The 20,877-nt window shown below is 45.5% G+C and overlaps 2 protein-coding genes across 4 annotated transcripts in view; one reads left to right on the plus strand and one right to left on the minus strand.

Moving 5' to 3' along the window:
* Positions 1-265: 265 nt before the first annotated feature.
* On the plus strand, positions 266-9,534 carry FOXA1 (forkhead box A1). Of its 3 annotated transcripts, none has more exons than XM_086709889.1 (3): positions 266-763; positions 3,025-4,345; positions 9,362-9,534. In XM_086709889.1, exons 1-3 carry the CDS (start codon positions 692-694, stop codon positions 9,517-9,519), a joined length of 1,551 nt encoding a protein of 516 aa, XP_086566015.1. In that variant the 5' UTR covers positions 266-691; the 3' UTR covers positions 9,520-9,534. The 3 variants fall into 3 exon arrangements, with proteins under 3 accessions (XP_086566015.1, XP_025775551.1, XP_086566016.1); XM_086709890.1 differs by lacking the exon at positions 266-763 and adding an exon at positions 788-2,756; XM_025919766.2 differs by lacking the exon at positions 9,362-9,534 and having other exon boundaries at positions 273-763; positions 3,025-8,351.
* A 6,316-nt stretch (positions 9,535-15,850) lies between these two features.
* The window catches only part of MIPOL1 (mirror-image polydactyly 1), a 346,637-nt gene continuing 341,610 nt past the window's right edge, over positions 15,851-20,877 (minus strand). Inside the window, exon 15 of the transcript XR_015252408.1 lies at positions 15,851-16,121. The gene's annotated coding sequence lies outside the window, so the exon portion shown is untranslated. The remainder of the gene's footprint in view (positions 16,122-20,877) is intronic.

Raw genomic sequence — 20,877 nt, forward strand, 5'->3', positions numbered from 1 at the left:
CGAGCCGGGGCTCCAACGCCACCGCCCCCAGCCTTTCTCCGGCTGCGCGGTTCCTATCCAGAACCCTCGTTAGCCTGCCCGGCCCCGCCTATTTTTCTTTTTTCCTCTTTCAAAGGGGGTTACCCCCCCCAACCCCATTTCCCTCTTCCCGCAGCCTCCGGGCTTAAACCAATTACGCTGCTTTGCAAACAAAGTGAGGGCCGGGTTTGAGGGAGGGGGCTCGGCGGGCGGGGGCGCAGGGGGCGCGCAGTGGCAGCGCCGCTGGGCGGGAGGCGCGGCGGCTGGACTGGCGGGCGGTCGCCTCGCAGGTGCACCTCGGGCTTTGTAGGTGCGAGCGTCTTTGTGCGGCGGACAAATGGGGAGAGGACGAGGAGGTGGGCACTCGAGCGACGTAAGATCCACATCAGCTCAACTGCACTCGTCTCGCAGAGGCCACCCGCTCACTTCCCGCGGAGGCGCTCCCGGGCGCCGCGCTCCGCGGCCGCCGCCTGCCCCCGCCCGCCGCGCCGCCTCCGCCGCGCACGCCGCGCCCCGCAGCGCCTGGCTTCCTCCTTGCTAGGGTGGCGTTGGGCTGGCGCGGGCGTTCGGGTGACTGCAGCTGCTCGGCTCTCCGCCCCCCGCCCTGCGCCGCGCGGCTGCCCCGTCGCTTCGCACAGGGCTGGATGGTTGCATCGGGCAGGGTGGCTCCAGGATGTTAGGGACTGTGAAGATGGAAGGGCATGAGAGCAGCGACTGGAACAGCTACTACGCGGACACACAGGAGGTGAGAGGCGGGCGGCAGGCGGGACGCTCCCGAAGCCGGTGCGGGGGGACAACCGGCAGGGTGGGCGGCTGGCGGGCTGTGGGCGCCTTCTCTGTGCCATCGCTGCCTGCCCACCCCCCCGATGTGATCCGGACCAGGCCTTGGTCGGGCCTTGGAGCCCGATCCGCTGCCCCGCGAGGGAGGCTGGATCTCGGCGCTTGGAGGGCCAGAAGGTTTTAGGAAACTGTGGGCTTTTAAAGCACCCTCTCTGGAAAGCACTTGCCTCTTTGCGGAGAGCGAGAGCCGGAACCAGGCCCGGGGTGCCACGGGTTGGCGGGCGGGCGCCGGCACGAGTTGGAGGTAACTTTAGGAAAGACAGAGCTTGTCTGCAGGGCGACCTCTTCCTCCCATGGTTGAATTCGAAGATGTCTTCAGATGAAAGCGCGCCGCCGTTAAGTTGAGCGTCTTAATAATGAAACGATTCCGAAATTTTATGAAACTTCTTTAAAAGCCCTGTTTCGGGAGAAGTGTGCTCATTCTACCGTAGAACCGCTGGGTGGCGCTGGTGCGAACTGACTTTTCCTCCAGCACGGCGAACCGGGAACCTGTTTCTCTTCATTGTCCCCTTGGTGGCACGTTCATGTGGTTTATTTTACAATGTGCACAAAGGGATTGTGAGGAAAACCAGGTACAGGCAGGACCACCATCTACTAGAAATATTTCCCTGGAAACAGCTGGCGATTAACCCCCAAAAGTTCACCATTGTTAAAAACACTTAATAATATTGCCTTGGAATAATCTTGGGGAGAAGAAAAGAAAAAAAAAAAAAAACGAAAGTAAAAAATACTTTAAGACATGGACAGAAAAATGTAGAATCAGGAAATATTTTTATGGTAATTGTTTTATTTAGATTTGTATATTTTTATATTTACAAACTTAGCTTGAGTTTATTTGCATACCATAGCAGAGTGTTAAATCTGTACAGATTTTATGTTTTCAAATGGAATTGTATTTGCTGATGAAAAAATTTATATTATGTTTATTAAATTATCAGAAGTTTTTATGTTTCTGACTGTATACTGTTAACATATATAGTGCATTCACAAATTGCTGTTGATAAGGGTTTTCTCCTACTGTTGACTTAAAAATGAGCTCAGAATTCTTCCTCGGGTTTAATTCAATGCAGTCATCTTGACCCACTAGTCAATGAAGTCCCCTATGGAAAGAGCTTCCTTATAGGTTAAAGCTGAGAATTGGGAAATAGAATAGCATTAAGAGAAAGTAAGTCGACTTTGATTTAGAAATTTAAAGTGAGATTTTAAAGCCAGTCTTTGAGATGATCCGCAGCAACGTAACAGTATGTGAAACAAAATAGATTATACCAACAAACTGTGTCACGAAAATTTTTAAATGTTATGGGGCTGAAAATAGATAACGAAATTGATGCAAGTTTTTGAATGTCTTAAAGAGATGTACATGTGAAGTCATGCTAAAGTTAAGTGTAGTGCATTGATATTATTAATCACCCCTCCCTGCCCCTTCTCTTCTTGTAGATCTATTTTTAATTTTTCTCCAAACTTATTTAACTTGAGTTTCTTTCCCTTTTAATATTACAGTTGCTACAAGTAGATGGGAAACACTACTCGTAAATATTATAACAAAGTCACCATTTGGGAAAAAAAAAAATGCTAAGGGTGTATAAAGCCAGTTGTTGAGAAATGGATGGGTCATACGGCCAGGAATGATTAGTCCTATCAGGGAGAGTTTAATTAACAGCCACCCCGTACAACAGAGTGCTCCGCGGTCAGCTCAGGCTTAGGCAAGATAGGCACAGAGCTGGTGTTTCTGTTGCACACCCCCAGGCTGCACCGCCTTTTTTCTCTAGTTTGGTTAAAACTCCTTTTAACCAAAAGGGCTTTGCTGAGGCCGGCCTGGGGTGGAGACTGGGATACCAACTGGCGTGGATGGGGTAGGCGATGGAGGGACCCCAGAAGCCGGCCCCTGGGCCTGGCATGTAAGGCGATTACACATCTTCCTGGGGACATATTTTCTGTGAGCGCTTCTCTTTCATGCCTGCCGCGATAGGATTTTTCCCCTGCCGCGCAAGACATTTTTTTGCTCTTTCTAGGGAGGGCGCCTGACGGTTTGCCCCGGGTGGGGGGTCCTATGCTTTGCAGAAATGCTCTCTGCAAATCTCCGGGTTTGCCTCGGGAGGATCGGCCGCCCGCGCCCACCACTAACCCCGCCCTTTGGGGCCTCTTCACTTGCTATCTCTGCTCCAGGCCTACTCCTCGGTCCCCGTCAGCAACATGAACTCGGGCCTGGGCTCTATGAACTCCATGAACACCTACATGACCATGAACACCATGACCACCAGCGGCAACATGACCCCAGCTTCGTTCAACATGTCCTACGCAAACCCGGGCCTGGGCGCCGGCCTGAGTCCGGGCGCGGTGGCTGGCATGCCAGGAGGCTCCGCGGGCGCCATGAACAGCATGACGGCTGCGGGCGTGACGGCCATGGGGACAACGCTGAGCCCCGGCGGCATGGGCGCCATGGGCGCGCAGCCCGCGGCCTCCATGAACGGCCTGAGCCCCTACGCCGCTGCCATGAACCCGTGCATGAGCCCCATGGCGTACGCGCCGTCCAACCTGGGCCGCAGCCGAGCGAGTGGCGGCGGCGACGCCAAGACTTTCAAGCGCAGCTACCCGCACGCCAAGCCGCCCTACTCGTACATCTCGCTCATCACCATGGCCATCCAGCAGGCGCCCAGCAAGATGCTCACGCTAAGCGAGATCTACCAGTGGATCATGGACCTCTTCCCTTATTACCGGCAGAACCAGCAACGTTGGCAGAACTCCATCCGGCACTCGCTGTCCTTCAACGACTGCTTCGTCAAAGTGGCGCGATCCCCGGACAAGCCAGGCAAAGGCTCCTACTGGACGCTGCACCCGGACTCCGGCAACATGTTTGAGAACGGTTGTTACTTGCGCCGACAGAAGCGCTTCAAGTGTGAGAAGCAGCCAGGGGCCGGGGGCGGAAGCGGGAGCGGAGGCGGCGGCGGCGGCGGCGGCGGCGCCAAGGGCGGCCCGGAGAGCCGCAAGGACCCCTCGAGCGCCGCCAACCCCAGTGCCAATTCTCCCCTTCATCGGGGCGTGCACGGTAAGGCGGGCCAGCTAGAGGGCGCGCCGGCCCCCGGGCCTGCTGCCAGCCCCCAGACTCTGGACCACAGCGGGGCGACAGCGACAGGGGGCGCCTCGGAGTTGAAGACTCCAGCCTCCTCGGCGGCGCCCCCGATCAGCTCTGGGCCAGGGGCACTGGTTTCTGTGCCTCCCTCCCACCCGGCGCATGGCCTGGCACCCCACGAGTCCCAGCTGCACCTGAAGGGGGACCCCCACTACTCCTTCAACCACCCCTTTTCCATCAACAACCTCATGTCCTCCTCGGAGCAGCAGCACAAGCTGGACTTCAAGGCGTACGAGCAGGCACTACAGTACTCGCCCTATGGCGCTGCGTTGCCCGCCAGCCTGCCGCTCGGCAGCGCCTCGGTGGCCACCAGGAGCCCCATCGAGCCCTCAGCCCTGGAGCCAGCGTACTACCAAGGTGTGTATTCCAGACCCGTCCTAAACACTTCCTAGCTCCCTGGGACTGGGGGTTTGTCTGGCATGGCCATGCTGGTAGCAAGAGAGAGAGACACACAGAGAGAAAATCAACAGCAAACCAAACCACACATATCGAGCCGACAACAGCATAATAAAATCCCAACTATTTTTATTTCATTTTTTTGTGTGTGTGTGTGCACAATCTTTTCCCCAGTGCAAAGGACTGTTACTTTGTTATTGTATTCAAAATGCCTTGTGTATATTATTACAAAGAAAACCCATCCCAAACCAACAAAAAATTTTTTCCTGCCAAGTTTAACGATCCACAAATGTATATATAAAATCTTCCTATTTCCTTATTCCTGTCCCTTCCCTCTTTTCCCTCCAGACACATTCCAGTCTGTGCAGGGTTTATTTAAAAAAAAGAAGAAGAAGAAGAAGAAGAAAGATGGTCAAACTTGTAAAATATTTGTTTGTGCTTCCCCCCCTTCCACCACCTGACCTCTCCACAAGTTTACAGGTCTATGGCAATACTCTTAACCATAAGAACTGAAAGAGTGAAGAAACAAATAGACACTAGGGACTATTAAAAGTATTTGAAGGACAATACTGCTGTTATGCAGCAAAACATAAACTGATTATAAACATCAGAGCCATTTGTTATTCAGCTTACATTTCTGATACATTCAGATATGGAATACATATATATTATGTACGAACTTATTTATGCACATGCTCAGATATGTAGACATCCTCCATATATTTGCATAACATATAGAAGTAATACGTAGGTGTTATACATGCTACATTTTCAAGAGTTGCCTGACCAAGAAGTTACAAAGACACCCCTCTCCCTTGTCCTCTCTACCCACATATAGCCCTGGGAATCAATTCCTCAAGAATTGCAATCCTCAATAACTCTGCTCCTTGCTTTGCAGAGTGCCATTGTCATGTCATTCTGAGGTCACAGAACATGTATAAAATTAGCTTCTCTGTATCTATACCATTTAAATAATATTTTTTTTCCAGGAAAAAGGGAATATTACAATGTTGGAGGAGAGATAAGATATAGGGAGTGGTATTTCAAAATTTGGTCCAAGATCCCAAAATCCAATTGATTGTGGCCATTTTAATTATTGCCATCATGTGCTTGTTTCATTCAGTGTTAATGCACTTTTCACAGCTGGACATGGTGTTAGTATAGCCAGACGGGTTTCATTCTTCTTCTTTGCTTTCTCAATGTTAATTTATTGCATGGTTTATTCCTTTTTTTTTTCCTTTATAGTTGAAATTACTTTAAATGATGGTTAAAATTACAAATTAAAAATGTTAATTTTATCAATGTGATTGTAATTAAAATATTTTGATTTAAATAACAAAAATGATAAATTTTAAGCCGTGGAATATGTTCTTGATCATTTGCAGTTAAGGACTTTAAATAAATCAAATGTTAACAAAAAAAAGTATTTCTGTTATTTTCCTTAATTAAGTCCAAAATAGGAATTCTGATTATGATATTTTGCAAAGTCCGGCACTGAATATAAATGGCAAAAAGGAAAATGACCTAAAACAAAATTGTTTTGTTTATGTTTATTACCTGAACTTGAGGCTAGTAAAAAGCAGTTACAGTAATGCAATAAAAGTGGGTAGATAAATTGATGTGATATCCCAATAATTGAGATTTTTAAGATTGTTTATTCCTGGTAATGTTTACTTCAGTTTTTGAGATGAGCTTAAGCCTTCTATGTTTCCTTTGAGCCTGTCCACAATGAAATCAAATTCATTAATATAACTACTGTGCCCCCTTCCTCAATGTATAATTTTCCCTTATCTGAGAAGTATTCTAGGAGAATAAAATATCATATGTGGCTGATAAAATTAAGTTGTCCACAACAAAGAATCCTGAACTCTCTCTTTTTTTTTTTTTTTTTTTTCCATTAAAAGAGAAACAAAACTCAACCATCATGGTTGCTTTGGAGGGGGTGAAGGGGAGGCAAGTTAATTCACTCCTGCAGGGGAAGCTTTGTGCCATCAGGACATTTCAGGGTAGCTGCTATTTTGTATTTTGTGAAGATACTTCTAAAAATACGGTTTCTAAAAATATCATTCCTGAGAACTTAAAGCTGATTTGTTTGCCTTCTAAGAAGCTTTTAAATGCAACTTCACACCCCTACAGTTGCTTGAGATCACAAAATCATTAATCTCCTTTGATAGTAGGCTCACTTTCCAGTCCACCTATTTCTTTGTAAGTCTTGTTCGGATTGACATCAACAATAACAACACCAGCCCAAGCAGAGGCTAGCCTGCCTGAGCCCCTGTGTATGAACTCCATCCTCGCCAAGGCTTGAACTTGGACAGCCTTTACTTTGATCGCCCCACTCCACACTGCGGACAAGATAAAAAGAGCTGTGTGAGTCCCTTAATTATCGCGTAATTGCCTCCCCAGATGAGAGAAGGGGTGGCGTGTAGCACTTGAGAAAAATCCAGAAATCCAAGCCCTCCCCCCCACCCCCCGACACACACTTCAGCTAATGAAAGGAGGAGAGAGAAATAACTGGTTTGAATAATTTCAAAACCTAATTTAGAGGCCTCTCGGGAGGACATTAAAGTCCCAAAGAGAGGAAAAAGCTTTCAATCTCAATAGTTACTTATATTTATATAGCAGGTAAACAAAAGTTGGTAAATTCGAATTCCAAATGTGATATGAGGGCGTGAGTTTGGGCCTAGGAATTTTACCAGCCGCACTGAATCTAAATCGTCTACCCCTCGGTGATGTTCCCTTCCTCTCTTTAACAAATTAGCAATATCAATGTTTTGCTTCACCCTCTGGGCTTAAGTCGGCCTTAGCTCTCTGTTACTTGGCAAAGACTTTTTCTAGGCTTGCGGGGGGCGAGGCGCCGTTGGCTGACCACAGAGGCTACTTTGGAAATCTGCCTGAGAAGCTAGCACGGTGGATCTCGGGGAGCTGGTCTCGTGGGGTTCTCAGGCGATTTTCCGCCACCTCTGGGCAGTAAACCGCCCCCTCCCCCCTCCCCGGGCACCTTGCGCGAGCTCTGCAACGTCTGGCCGAGGTGATCTGCGCCCCGCGCGTTAAGTTGTGCGCCGTTTGGGGCAAAGGCAGCCGGTTGCCGGGGAAGAGGGACAGAGCAGGCCCGCAAGCATCTCGGGGTGACAAGTGCAGTTAGTTCTTCATTGTTTGGGCATTTTCCCCTCCTAGCGAATAAATCTTCTGTTGAGCCCGAGACCTAAAAGTCAACAAAGAAGGCCAGGCGTCGCTTTACCGCTACTGTGGCCCAACGCCCGCGTTGCCGCGGCTGCTCCCGCTGCGTAATCCCTTCCTCGGAAACCCGGACACACAAACGCCGGAACGCCCGGGGCTGGGGCGCCGCGCCCCAGGGCCAGGAGGAAAACATCTGTGGTTCCGAGGGAGTGCCGGGACCCTCCTCGAGCGCGGCACCTTCTCGTGACCCCCGCCCGCCCCCCTTTTCGTCGTCGAGTTTCTGTATTTCTTCACCTCGGACGCTCCCGTAGATGAGGGCCGGAAAGGGGATGCTGACCGCTCAGCCGCGGGCCACCGGGCTCGCTTTATTTAGGAATTTCCCTCGTGGTGGGGGAGGGGTCTCCGGATGGGGCGGGAGGGAGTGAGAAGAAAAAAAACCCAAAAAACAAAACCCTTCCTACAGACCCTAGAGCAAAGCTGCCGAGGCCCTCCGATGCAGTGACGACGCCACCACTGAGCACTTTTAGAAAAAAACAAAACTGTTTTGGGAGTGAGTGGAGTCCAGGGGAAGAGAACTTTACATTAACTTTCACCTGGTTCCGGGACTGACGCATTTTTTAAATTGATATAAAGAGAAGAAGACAACTAAACACAGATAGGGAAGAAGAAAAGCTCACCAGAAACTACACAACTTAGAAGTGTTCCCAAGTAGAAGGCAGCTCGGTCTGTTTCTACATGATGGCTATTACAGTGTGTACGTCACAAATAAAATGTAATTTCCATTGTCCCTTCTTGAACTCTTCATAGCAGAATAAGCTGGTGAGAATTATTAAGGGAGGAGGGATTAAACAAGCAATCCTATTAAAGTTCTTAACTTCTGTTTTCATTTTCTGAAGCCTAGAATACTCAACTGATTTCACTGAAAGCATACAAAAAAACATTGTTTTTCTCAGGAGTCTAACAGATTTGAATGATCTACAGCATAAAAGAGTTCCTGGAGTGATAAAATGTAAAAATTTTGTTTTGGCACTTTGAAAAATTGATCTCAGTTCCACAAAAATGCTTATTCAGTTTCTTTGCAAAAACTTCTGCGATCAATTCAAATTCCTTTCAATGCAGACCAAAGTAGGAGACCTGTAGCCCAAATTAATTAACCTTTCCTTAAGATCAATTGGTTTTCTGTTGATTTAGCAGTAATAATGTAGAACATTTAGCTATAATGTATTTTAATGTGATACTTCAATATGTCAAGAGGAAATACTCATTGAAAAGATAAAATTGCTTAAATTATTTAATAGATGTTTAATAAATTTGTAGAAATATTTTATTTTCAAAAATTAAATCTTAATCGCTTATTTGAATTGTAGTAAAATGTGTTTTGCAACTAAATGGAGTTAAGATAATGTCTAATTAGTTCGAGATAATTATGTGCAAAACGTTGGCTATTTGTAAACTACCTTGGACAAAATAGGTCAATAAGTTATGCAGAAATTTAGAAATAAGATTTTCTCAAATACAAGGAATCATTAACATCAATAGAAACTCATGAGAGTAAGAGTGTAATAAAATGAAACAAGTTGGAAGATTCTACAACCTTTTCATCTAGAAATAGAATCTATTTGGGGAGATATAAGGTGTGTTGTTTTTTACAGCAGCCATTTCTGCAAGTTTTATTTTCTACCACTGATCCTATTTGGTGTATCCAAATAACATTTAACAGATTAAATGTTCTGGGTTTTTTTCTTCCAAATAGTTACATATAAGGCCATAATGGTTTCATTGGTGTCTCTCTTTTAGCTCCCAGTCTAGCTGGGTTCACTGAACTTTGGACCCTGCAGACTGCAACCCTCACCACCCTCGACTCCAGCCATCATTCTGGCAAGCAATATGGAGTTGGAGAATACCCATGCATTTCAATTTTAACGTGTACTAATGCATACATTTTCTTACTATAAACATTTTTTAAAAACCTGACAAGAGGGAAATCCTCACTTGCTACCTTTCTCTAACTTCTTCATTTCTCCAATTATGTCAGCTATGACTACAGAGCAAAAAAAGCAGAGCTCATGGTAAGCACAAGCTCTCCTCTGTAGCCCAAGAAAGTGAGAAGCCACCTTCTTTCTAGATGCCACTTCTATATGTTCTACTCAATGTAAAGTATAAAAGCAGAATATTCTCCCTCAAAATCTGGGAAGGAAAAGGCTTAAATGAAATAGGTGCTTGGGGACCTCCGAATCCAGGTGGGATGCTGGTCAAGTCCCATCAAGATCAAGTTCAGAGCGGCCAGTACTAAGGCAGGCCTGACTCCCAGTTCTAAGTGTGAGGTTTCCCTTGGTTGACTTTATATTTCTCTCCTCAAGATTACATCACGGTCTTTTTTAAAAAAAATCCCTGAAACCCAGAAAAACAACCTGGAAATACCCCCCAAAGGACTACTTCGAAATAGGGAACAATGCATTCAACCGGAAATCTCTTTAGTTTCTTTCCTCTCTCCCATGAAATTTTAGTTACTCCTTTGCTTGTCTAATCATGTCCTAGGCCAGTTGTTGTTGTTTTTTCCCTTTCTTTCACACCAAAGAGCTGGTATTTTAAAACACAACCAATATAATGAGAACTGTAAGGGGTTTCGTGGTGGTTTGTTTCGTTTATATATTTAACTTTAAGGACCCATTATGCACGAGGGAGGTAGAAGGCTCCCATTTAGTGCTACACTCTTAGAGAGCTGGTTTTCTTTGCGCGATCCAGTTGACCGATGCATTTTTGGAACGTTCCCCTAGCTCTGGGTCCCACCTGGGAGCCTTGCGCTTCTTCACTCCCATAGCCCAGCCACAACCGCCTAACCCAACGTCTGCTTAGCCGGAGCGCCAACTCCCGCCGCGTCTTTCACCGCTTTTGCCTGGGTGGAGGCCGATTCATCAGCTCAAACTGCAACGAGCCGTGTTGCGGCGCAGGGCAACGTCCAGGTTTCCTCACCTCTCCCCGGCGTCACACTGCCTTCTGCCGACACGCGCTTCCTTTGTGTTATGCCTGGCTAATATATTAATGGGGCGGATAACCCGGATCCTTTGTGGGGGGTAGCGGGGGGAGGGGTGGAGACCGGGAAGAGAACGGAACAGCTCCAGTCGCTGACCCTTGGGCCGGAGTTCAGAGGGAGGGTGGGTTGGCGGAGGGGGGCGCGGGATGCGAATGGAGGTGAGGAAAGTTCACGTTAAGGGCACTGAAAGTAAACTTAATTAACTTCGTGCAACAAGTTTTTGGAAAAGGTGGTCTGGTGCTAATGTCCTGTGCTGGGTTCAGAATTGCGAGGCGGGACGCCGCGCACGCTGGAGAAACCGCCCGGCTGGCTGAGCGGGCCGCGCGCCTGCTGCTGGGTGTCCGCCTGCCCTCCCGTGGTCCCCTCACCCCCGCCGGGAGCCCGGTCGCGCTGCGCGGTGCCGAGTCACAGGCGCAGAATCTTAACTGCGTGTGGCACGGCTGGCCCTCTCGGAGGGGAACGCCTTCGCAGACTCATCCAGCTCTAGCTAAGCCGGATACCTTAGTTGCTCGGTTCTGATGGTTGAAAACCAGGCTCGCTGCGCTCCCGAGACCCTTGCCGTCCCCACCCTCACCTACAAAGGGCTGGCCTCCCGGTCAGAGGTCTTCACTGATCACCCACAGATGATGGGACCCCCCGCGTCACGCCACGAAGTGGGCGCAAGAAACGGAGACCTTGCGGCCCCGGGGGGACGCGGCTTCTGGGTGCGGGCCTTGTCCCTGCCTCCCAGGCTGCTGGCGCGGTGGGGCCCCCTCCCCTCCAGGCCTGCCGCCCCGCCCGCCAGACGGTGCCCGGGCGCCCCGAGACATATGCTGCCCGCAGGCCGCGCGGCCCGACGTGGTGCTCATTGCCGAGGCGGTTCTCAGCCCATCAAAAGCCCAGGCTTTCTTCAGCCGTATGGGCCGCGAGGTGAACAACAATGGCCGGGCCCCTTCACTTCAAAAGCGGCGATCAGGGGAAAGGCTCCCCCACAGAATTTTTTTTTTTTTTTCTCCTCCACAGCCTTTCATTCCTAGTTTAAAAAAAAAAAAAAAAAAAAAAGGCATCAGCAACTCCAGGGCCCGGGCGAGCCTAATGCCCTTTGATGGGGATTGAATTCATTATCTCCAATAACACAATTGTGCTTGGCCAACGAAAAGAGCAAAGCAGGGCTCTATCCAGCCCGAGGGGCCCGGCCGAGCGGGGCGGGCGGGCGAAGCGCGCTCCTGGGACCAGCTCCGAGGCGCGGACTCCGCCGGCCCGGCCCGGGCTCGGGCTGCCCCAGGGCGCGGGCCCGCCCCGAGGCTGCAGGACTGGCGGCGCCGCCTGAGGAGACTGCGCCGGGAGGGGGCGGGGCGGCACTCTCGTTTGATTTATTTTTCGTGTCTCCCTTTGCAGTCATTCCCCGAGGGCCGCCTCGAGGGCTGGGTGTTTATTCTCCTTCCTCCGCGACTCCGGTTGCAGAGCCGTCCCTGGCGCCCGAGGCGTGCAGGCCTGAAAGGTCGCCAGGCGCCCCCGGCCGAGCGCAAAGGGCTCCCAGCATCCCGGCCGCGCCGCCCAGTCCCGGTGCTCGTGGTTCGGAGCCAGCTTTACTTTCAACCTAGCACCGGGATTTCAATCGCCCCTGCTCTGGAGTCATTTTCTGCTGATGCTCTCCACACCCGCTTTCACGCCAGCCACCCGCACTGATCGCACAACGGCGCCTCGGCGGTCTTGGCCGAGGCCGGCGCACCGCGTCCCGCATCCGGGCGCAGGGTCCCGGTGCCGGGGGTGCTGCACCACCCCATTTGCTTCCGGCTGCGTGGACACTGCGCCCGGGACCGCGACTTGGACGTCAGCGCCTCCTCCCGGGTTCCACTGGCATGCTTGCCCTTTCAGACACCTCTAGCCTCTGCTTCTCTGCTATCCTGAGTGAACGGAGGTGAAAACAGACTAAAACAGGCAGTATCACGTGCCTTGACCCAGGGTGTGTGTGTGTGTGTGTGTGTGTGTGTGTGTGTGAGACAGACAGAGCAGTGAGAGGCAGAGACAGCGGGAAATTCCCTAAGAATCATGATCCAAGAAGACCTCTATAGTTTAGTGTCTAAAATACGACTTTCAGTCATCATTACTGGGTATTCTTCCTACACAATCCTATTTGCCCCCCTCACCATTACTGAGGAAGGTATGTATTGCAGTTTTATGTCAGTCAGATAAAGAATAATAAAACTTAAAATGGTTTCGGTTTTTTGTTTTGCAACAACACTTATGGAACGTTGGTAGGAACCATGGATTAGGATTAGTAGTTCCTTGCCAATTTGTCATGAGTATGCCAATCTTCAAGTGATGGATTCCTCACCTTTCTCTTCAGGGAATTAGACACACACACACACACACACACACACACACACACACCCTACAGTATACATGTGCTGGCTCTAATATATAGAGTGTACACATACAATTAAATACCTTGGCATCTACAAAACTGTCCCCAAAGCATGAAATCAATAAAGTGATCTGCTGATTTGAGTAAAGCAAGAAAAGCATTTCAGATTAATATTTTCAGCTAGGTATTATTCTCATCAGGAGATACAGGAATTTATTTATTTAATTAATTATTTCCCTTCATCATTTATTTATTTGTAACATTTACAAATTTAGCCCTAGAACTCTGACCACTCCAATTTTTAGGTCTAGGCACTTGGAGTAAGGAGAGGAGAGAAAAAATCCAGTATGATAGGTAAGATTAAAAAGAAGGCTTCAGTTCTTTCTTCCTTCCTTTTTTACCTTTTCTTTTTGTCTTATAGAACAGCATCTTGAATATAACTTATGTTAAAACATATATTTGCTTTTGTGAAATCTTTTTCATTTACATCAAAAAGGGTGTAAAACATTTACCTTGCAGATATTCTGAGAAGTCCATGGGCAGTGCTATTCTTTAGACATTAAACTCCCAATACTTATCTCAAGTTATCAAAGAATACGTGACTTCTCTTCTGGACCCTTACCCCAGCTTTTGTTAATCTATTAAAGAATAGGTTTGAATTTTGGTGACCAGTATATTTCCAGCGTGGTGTTACTTTAGTCACCTTAAAAAGATCTCTTTTGTAACATCAATGGGAGGCTTAATCTTTGTCCTTAATTGTGACACGTTATTCCACATGTGATAGATTGTTGTGCGTCCTTCACATGTTTCAAAATATTGTGGAACCAGGGGCGCCTGGATGGCGCAGTCGGTTAAGCGTCCGACTTCAGCCAGGTCACGATCTCGCGGTCCGTGGGTTCGAGCCCCGCGTCGGGCTCTGGGCTGATGGCTCAGAGCCTGGAGCCTGTTTCCGATTCTGTGTCTCCCTCTCTCTCTGCCCCTCCCCCGTTCATGCTCTGTCTCTCTCTGTCCCAAAAATAAATAAACGTTTAAAAAAAAAAATATTGTGGAACCAAAGGCATTTACACAGGGTAAAGATGGCAGTGGTTTAGATCTTACAGATTAACAACTTGAATAAGACTTTAACATAATATGTATGGCCAGAATAAGTTCTATCTAGATAGAGGTATCTGGGAATTAACTTTTATGATATTTTGAGTACTTCAGAGTAACTACATTGCAGACCCAGTCTAAGGACCATTCTCTGAATAAAAGTTTTAATTCTGACATATATCGACCAAACCCTAGAAGCCACAGGAGACTCCTGTGGTTTATCACATAAACAATTTGTCTAGTGCCAGAGCACACATGAAGGATTATGTGACTTCAAGTAAGCAGGGCACCATAGGATGGATGAATTACTAAACACAATATACCATGATTTTCATGTGGATGTCTTTGGCTCTGAAACAAAATTAGGAGGGAAGGAAATGTAAAACATTTCAGTAGAAATGATAATTCTGTATTATCTAAAGTGCAAACCCTAAGTACACTTAGTCTTGAGATTCACTGAATCATGGGGCCATAGAATATGGTGATGGAAAAGACTTACTTATTGTATTTTCTAGTCCACTCACCTGCAAGATTATTCCCCTCAGAGTTATTCCAGGCCAGGTACAGAATAGATTTAAATGTCAAGAATTGAAGGACTCCCATTTTTTTTATCAGTGTAATGGAGAAGCACTATACCCATTGCAAAACATTTTGCCAATGGAATATTTTCTCTGATATTTAGGTAAAATGGACTTACATTTTAAGTATACCTCTTTGAGGATACATTTTTATTAGCTCTAAAACCTGTTTCAGATACCTGAATGCCTGCCTCTATGTATTTAGCTGATCTATACACCTTTACTTCCTTTAATTCTCACCTAAGATTGATCCAAATAAAGTGCCCCAGCTGGGAAAACACCTTTAGGATGTATAAGCCTTTGATTTTTTACTCTTAATACTGAGAAGGGGATAATAAAGTTAAACCTCAATAATTCATTTGAATTACATCAGGCAATTACAAACAGGAGACTGGGTCCATTTGTGAGATGCCGTCCAATACTAGGTCATGCAGCTTCTTCACATTTTAAGTATGACTATGATAAGAAGTCAAAGGACTTCAACCTCTTAAAATGTGGTAAGTCCTTAAATTATAAGAATAGAATCTAGAAACCAACCCCAAGACTGTTCCTTGTACTAGAGAGAGTTTAGAGTATTTGTGAACTTGTGTGTGGCCCACAGATTTGCATGTGGCCTGTCAGGAATACATTATGTCAGGGTTTTATATAGTAAAAAGACTGAGGAAGTTCATTATAAAACTTCTAAAAAGAAGTTAAATTTCTAAATTTCAATTCCAGGGATGCCAGAGTCTGGAGCTTCAAAGTTATATTATGATTTGGAATCTTGGATTCATCTGGACTCCCATGGCTCTGAAGGGCTCACTTCGTATACAGTGACCACTGGACCATGCTATGTTGAGGATCAACACTCCAGACCACACCCGTCTCTTAAGTTACAACATCTCTACTGAGTTAGGCAATTAGAAAGGAAATGCTTACTGAATCTGACAAATAATTCACTTTGGAAGTGTAACCACAGTAAGAGGAGACTGCGTTAGGTACAAATGACAAATGAGCGCATTCCACTCACCTATCTTATCTTATAAAACACAATAGGTGAAAGGGAAAATTGGAATTGTAATCAAGATGAAAGTTGTAAGGCTTCTCATGATTCAAAGAGTAACATTAAGAAGTTATTTAATAATATTATAGTCTATAAATGCACTGACTACAAGATTGAAAGATACCAGATTCTCTCGTTAGGTTCTGTGATGGGCAAGTTCCACCCGATTTTTGTTTCATTATGGTACAGTAAGTGATAGCACTGGGTTTTATTTAAGTCTCTGTATAAAAAGTGCTACTTTAAAAATGTTCAAAGAGCCTTCTTACATAAAGTGAGGTCTGCAATGTTTCAGAGTATTTCAAAGTCTTACGGTCACTTACAATTGTTACCAGTTGATACAAATACCAGTTGTTTGTGGAATAACCTGAGATCTTAATAAGCACAAATTAACTTTAAAACAGAGTGAAACATAGTCCTTTTTATCTTCAGCATCAGAAAGAGTGGTGTAGTAGCCAGTCTTAAGCCTGGAAAAAAAAAAAAGGGTAGAACATAGTGAGATCCTTCTTGACCATACTCAAGATCCCTAAAACTGGATTTATCATGAGGGGTAATAAGCAGTAATTACTATGCTGTGACCCCCCTCTCCCATTAAAAAAATTTTTTTTTCAACTCAGGGGGTAAACTTGTTTTGAAGAGAAACAAGAAAATAGAGATTGGCAGGGAAATATAAGGCATGAAATGATGAGGGAAAGGGAGTGAGGGAGAGATGCCATAGCAGAAAAAGTAGATGGTACTGGGTCTTCCATAGCCTCCCAGACCAAGGGATTGGGGCAGTGAGAGATGGGATGGAGGCAAATTAATGGCTGGACAGAGCTAGACAGAGTGTGCTGGGGAAGGGCCAGGCGTGAAAAGATTTGGTGTCGTCATAGCAACCGGCTCAGCCCTGCTCCCCCTGAAGCCCATTCAGCTCTGAGCTGCCGGAACACGTTTTTAATTAAAGCGTATAAAAGTTGTTTTGTAAGGACTTCTCCTCATCCGATAGATTTCAAAATGGTTAATCAGGCTTCATCTCCTTTTGATGCTCACAAGAGCATGTGCTACTGCGCGCACAAAAACTGCCGCCGCCACCGCCGCCGGGTGAGTTATCTCTCAATCACAGCTAATACCAGGAAGGAGCAGGCCAGCTAGTTATTTAGATACACATACGCAGAATTCAGCGGAAAGCAGGGAGTCCATTTCTGTGACTGCGAGTGGAGACCTTAATTTGCTTTGCTCTAGATACTATGGAATTCAGCCTTCTGGATGGCTATTGTCTCTGGTTGATGTTCTCTTTAGCTTTTGAAAACAGCAAGATTTCTTCCCCCCTCTGGGCGATACAGTATTCAAAAGCCAAAATAAAACTTACAAATGTGTAAAGTAATATTTAATCTAGAAAGTTTGTTTGTACCACTCTTATGTAAAAATATGGCGACCATCCCCCCTACTCCACCCCCGGCTTTTGAGAAGAGAAGGGCTCTTGCTTCTAATCCTCCATAAATTAATAATATACAGCAACAGTTGTATTTCCTTCTTTAATAAAAGAGATGACTTAATAGAAACCAGTATCTTTTGTTGATTTACTAAACAACTTCTTAGCAGATGACTTAAACCTCCTCCAGACTTTTGCATCTCCCTTTCCCCTTTGTTGATGATCTTAGTTTCTAACTTCCCTGAAAAAGAAAAAGAGAAAAAGCCCATTTTACCTGTCATCCATTCCTTCATCTACCCTGTACCCCAACTCAACATGTCTATTTCTGTACCAGTATGTTCTCTTCTACTAGTCCAGGATGTCAAGGAGTCCTGAAGTTCTTGTCTCAGACCCTTCTCTTGTTTTTTTTTTTTTTTTTTTTTTTGTTGTTGTTGTTGTTGTTGTTTTGTTTTTTATTGCTTTACTACCATCTCCACTGTTGCTGTTTCCAATGGTTCCTTCTCCTCAGCTTCAAACATGTAATGGTTACCTTTATTTTCGTGGGAAAATTTGATTTCACAAAATTTTCTAGTTCATATTCTCTTGCTCTTTTCACTGCCAAAATTTTCAAATGAGTGGTCTTCACCCACAGTATCTATTTCTCCATAGCCCTGCAATTTGATCTGTGGCCCCTTGTCTTGAAACAAACAAACAAACAAACAAAAAAACAAACAGACACCCAAAAACCTTCTGCCCTGAAGATCATCAGTGATACCTTGATTCAATGATGTTTTTACTTCATTCCCCCACACCCAGAGTCTCAAACAGTTCTGAATATTCTTAGCCCTAGTGACCACGCTCCCACCAAGGACCTCCTGGCACTAGCCTTTCCTCACTCTCCACTTCCTCAGGACTGCTTCTCTATCTCTATAAATATCTTTGTGTCTGTTCCAGCTTCCACTGTAGTTCCCCAAGGCTAAGTCCATTGATCTGAGAGACAAAAACAACCCCTAACATTTGGAAAATGGCTTGACGCTCCCAGCTAGGCTATGGTGTTTTTAGGAGTTGGCCTGGCATTCACAGGTAGGCCTAGGTATTCTCCTGTGAAACAAAAACTATTTTTACTAAACACCAACTTTAGACAAGGACACTCTAATGATAGGAGAGACCAAAAGACCACTTTGTAATTTTGTCCCAGTACAGATTAAAATAAAGTCACTGCAAACCACAAAGATAGCAAACAATCCTCATGCTTGCTAATACTAGTAACTGTTGCTTCTTTACAAAGGATAGCTTTAGCTTTGTTCTAGTCTTCCCTCTTTCTAAATAAGATTTCTTGAGATACCCAATGACAGAATTACCCTTATATCCTGACAGTAGCCAATTCAAAGTCATACTTTCTTGAACCTTCCCCCAAAATATCTATCATGAGCCCCTATCTTATAATAAGTTACTGAAATGCCATGCCATCCCCTATCGTGTGTGGTCTTGTTTGCAAACAAGTAATAAAGCCAATTTGTTCAATCATACTATGTTCCTGATGGTCTTTGGCTAGAGGACATTGATAGGCCCTTTGTTCCTTTGTCTTATGGCTTGTGCTATCATGTATGAAGCTAAAAGTCCATTCCTGTCCTCCACAAAATCCCCCATCTTATTTCTATACCTCTCTACAAGTATTCAATAAATTTAAATTAGAGCAACACATTTCTCCCTGTAACAAGGCATGCCTCCTGACTTCCATATTTTTCTCATTCTCTTTGCTACTAAGGCTTGAAAAGTCATAGTCATCACTGACTCATTATTGCCCTCTTATTGCCTGTCCACCTAAAATTAGTCTGCCGTATCAATACACCCACTATCCCAATCTTTCCTTCTTTGACATCCCAAAGGTCACAATTTTAGCCCATACTACTGTGCACTATCTGTTAAAATAGCCTCCAGAATCTTGTTGTCCAAGTCTTGTTTGTACACTATTCCTAGCGTAATATTTCTGAGCAATAGCTTTAAGTGAACAAAAATAAATCGTAACCTCTTGAAGCCAGAGCTTTCACAGAAGTAAAATTAGGAATTACATATGAATAAATAGCATGATTTTCTCCCCTTAAAAAAGATAAATGTCATTGCTGCATACATGGAGTAGGGAAAGCAAGAATGCCTTGGATTACTATTTTAAAGACAGTGTGAGCAGGGGGAAGGGGCAAAGGGAGAGTGAGAGAGAGGAAACGGGAGAGAGAAAGAGAGAGAGAGAGAGAAAGTGAATATTAAGCAGGCTCCACACGGAGTGGACCATGTGAGGCTTGGTCCCACAACCCTGGGATCGTGACCTGAGATGAAATCAAGACTTGGGCACTCAACCAACCTAGCCACCCAGGTGCTTCTACAAGACTCTGTTTCATGTGTTGGGATCTATTTAAGAAATATCAAGAAAGTGAGGTACATTTAGAAGATTCTGGGTTAGAGAAGTACTGGACCACATCTTGCAAGGGACGGTTTAAATTGGGGATGTTTGGCTACAGAATAAAACATTTCTGTTGCATTGGAGGGTACTATAATATTTCAAGCATATGTGAGAGAAATTAGAATTATTTGTGTGTGATTGTAGAGGGAAGAATTAGGGTCAGGAGGTTGAAATTCAAGAAGATAGATTACTGCTCAATATAACAAATAATAAAATATTATTTTGAAAGAGAGAGAGAGGAGAGAGAGAAGGAGAGAGAGAGAGAATGTAGGCTCCACACTGCAAGTGTGGAACCTGATGCAGGGCTCGAACCCACAAACTGTGAGATCATAACCTGAGCCAAAACCAAGAGCTGGATATTTAAGTGACCGGGTCACCCAGGCACCCCAAAGGATTTCTTTTAGTTGAGCTTTGCTTATGATATTCTCTCATTTATTTTCCCCTGGGCATTTAACGTTTTTATTTATTTTTGGGACAGAGAGAGACAGAGCATGAACGGGGGAGGGGCAGAGAGAGAGGGAGACACAGAATCGGAAACAGGCTCCAGGCTCTGAGCCATCAGCCCAGAGCCTGACGCGGGGCTCGAACCCACGGACCGCGAGATCGTGACCTGGCTGAAGTCGGACGCTTAACCGACTGCGCCACCGAGGCGCCCCTCCCCTGGGCATTTAATTCTAGGTTGTTGATTTTTTACTTTCAGCACTTTGAAGTTTTATTTTTTAAATTTATTTCATTTTTTTCATTTTATTCTATTTTCTATTATTCTGAGAAGTTAACAATCTTATTGTTACTATTTTTAAATTAATATGTCTTTTTATTCTTCTCTTATCAAAGTCTGATAATTCCAACATCTCTGGGTCTGATTCTATGGACTATTTTATCTTTTCACATGGTTCTCTTGGTGTCTTTTCCAATGTGTCTTTTTTTTTTTTTTAAATTAAATGTCAAATATGATAGATAAAAGAGCAATTGAAACTGAGGTACATGCCCAAAATGGGAATATCTCTTTTGTCAGGCCATTAGTGTGGGCATTGGAGTGAATTTAGTAAGCACTTGAGGTGAGCTGGGGTTTGTGGTTGCTATAGTTGTCTTTAGTGTACCACAGATTTAAAGTTTTTCCAGGGACGTGCTGGATTCCCACAACTTGTATTCAATGTGAGGCCTAGAGAGCTGGAAGTGGTTTTTTCTCTTTCTTTTTTTCTTTTCTTTTCTTTTTTTTCTTTCTTTCTTTGTTTCATTCTTTCTTTTCTTTTTTCTTCTTTCCTTCCTTCCTTCCTTCCTTTTTTCTTTCTTTCTTTTCTCAGTTTCTCTGTCCCACCCTCAGATTGCAGCAGGCTATCAATGCCTGCAGCATAGACAGAGTCTATTTCTATAT

The sequence above is a fragment of the Puma concolor genome, chromosome B3 (assembly GCF_028749965.1).
Source record: "Puma concolor isolate L17-30 chromosome B3, mPumCon1.1.hap2, whole genome shotgun sequence".
Lineage (NCBI taxonomy): Eukaryota > Metazoa > Chordata > Mammalia > Carnivora > Felidae > Puma > Puma concolor.

Bases quoted from the DNA above. Each gene is read 5' to 3' on its own strand.
- FOXA1 (XM_086709889.1), top strand. From the start codon at position 692: ATGTTAGGGACTGTGAAGATGGAAGGGCATGAGAGCAGCGACTGGAAC. The intron at 764-3,024 runs GTGAGAGGCGGG...TCTCTGCTCCAG, and splicing joins ACTACGCGGACACACAGGAG to GCCTACTCCTCGGTCCCCGT. The intron at 4,346-9,361 runs GTGTGTATTCCA...TCTCTCTTTTAG, and splicing joins GGAGCCAGCGTACTACCAAG to CTCCCAGTCTAGCTGGGTTC.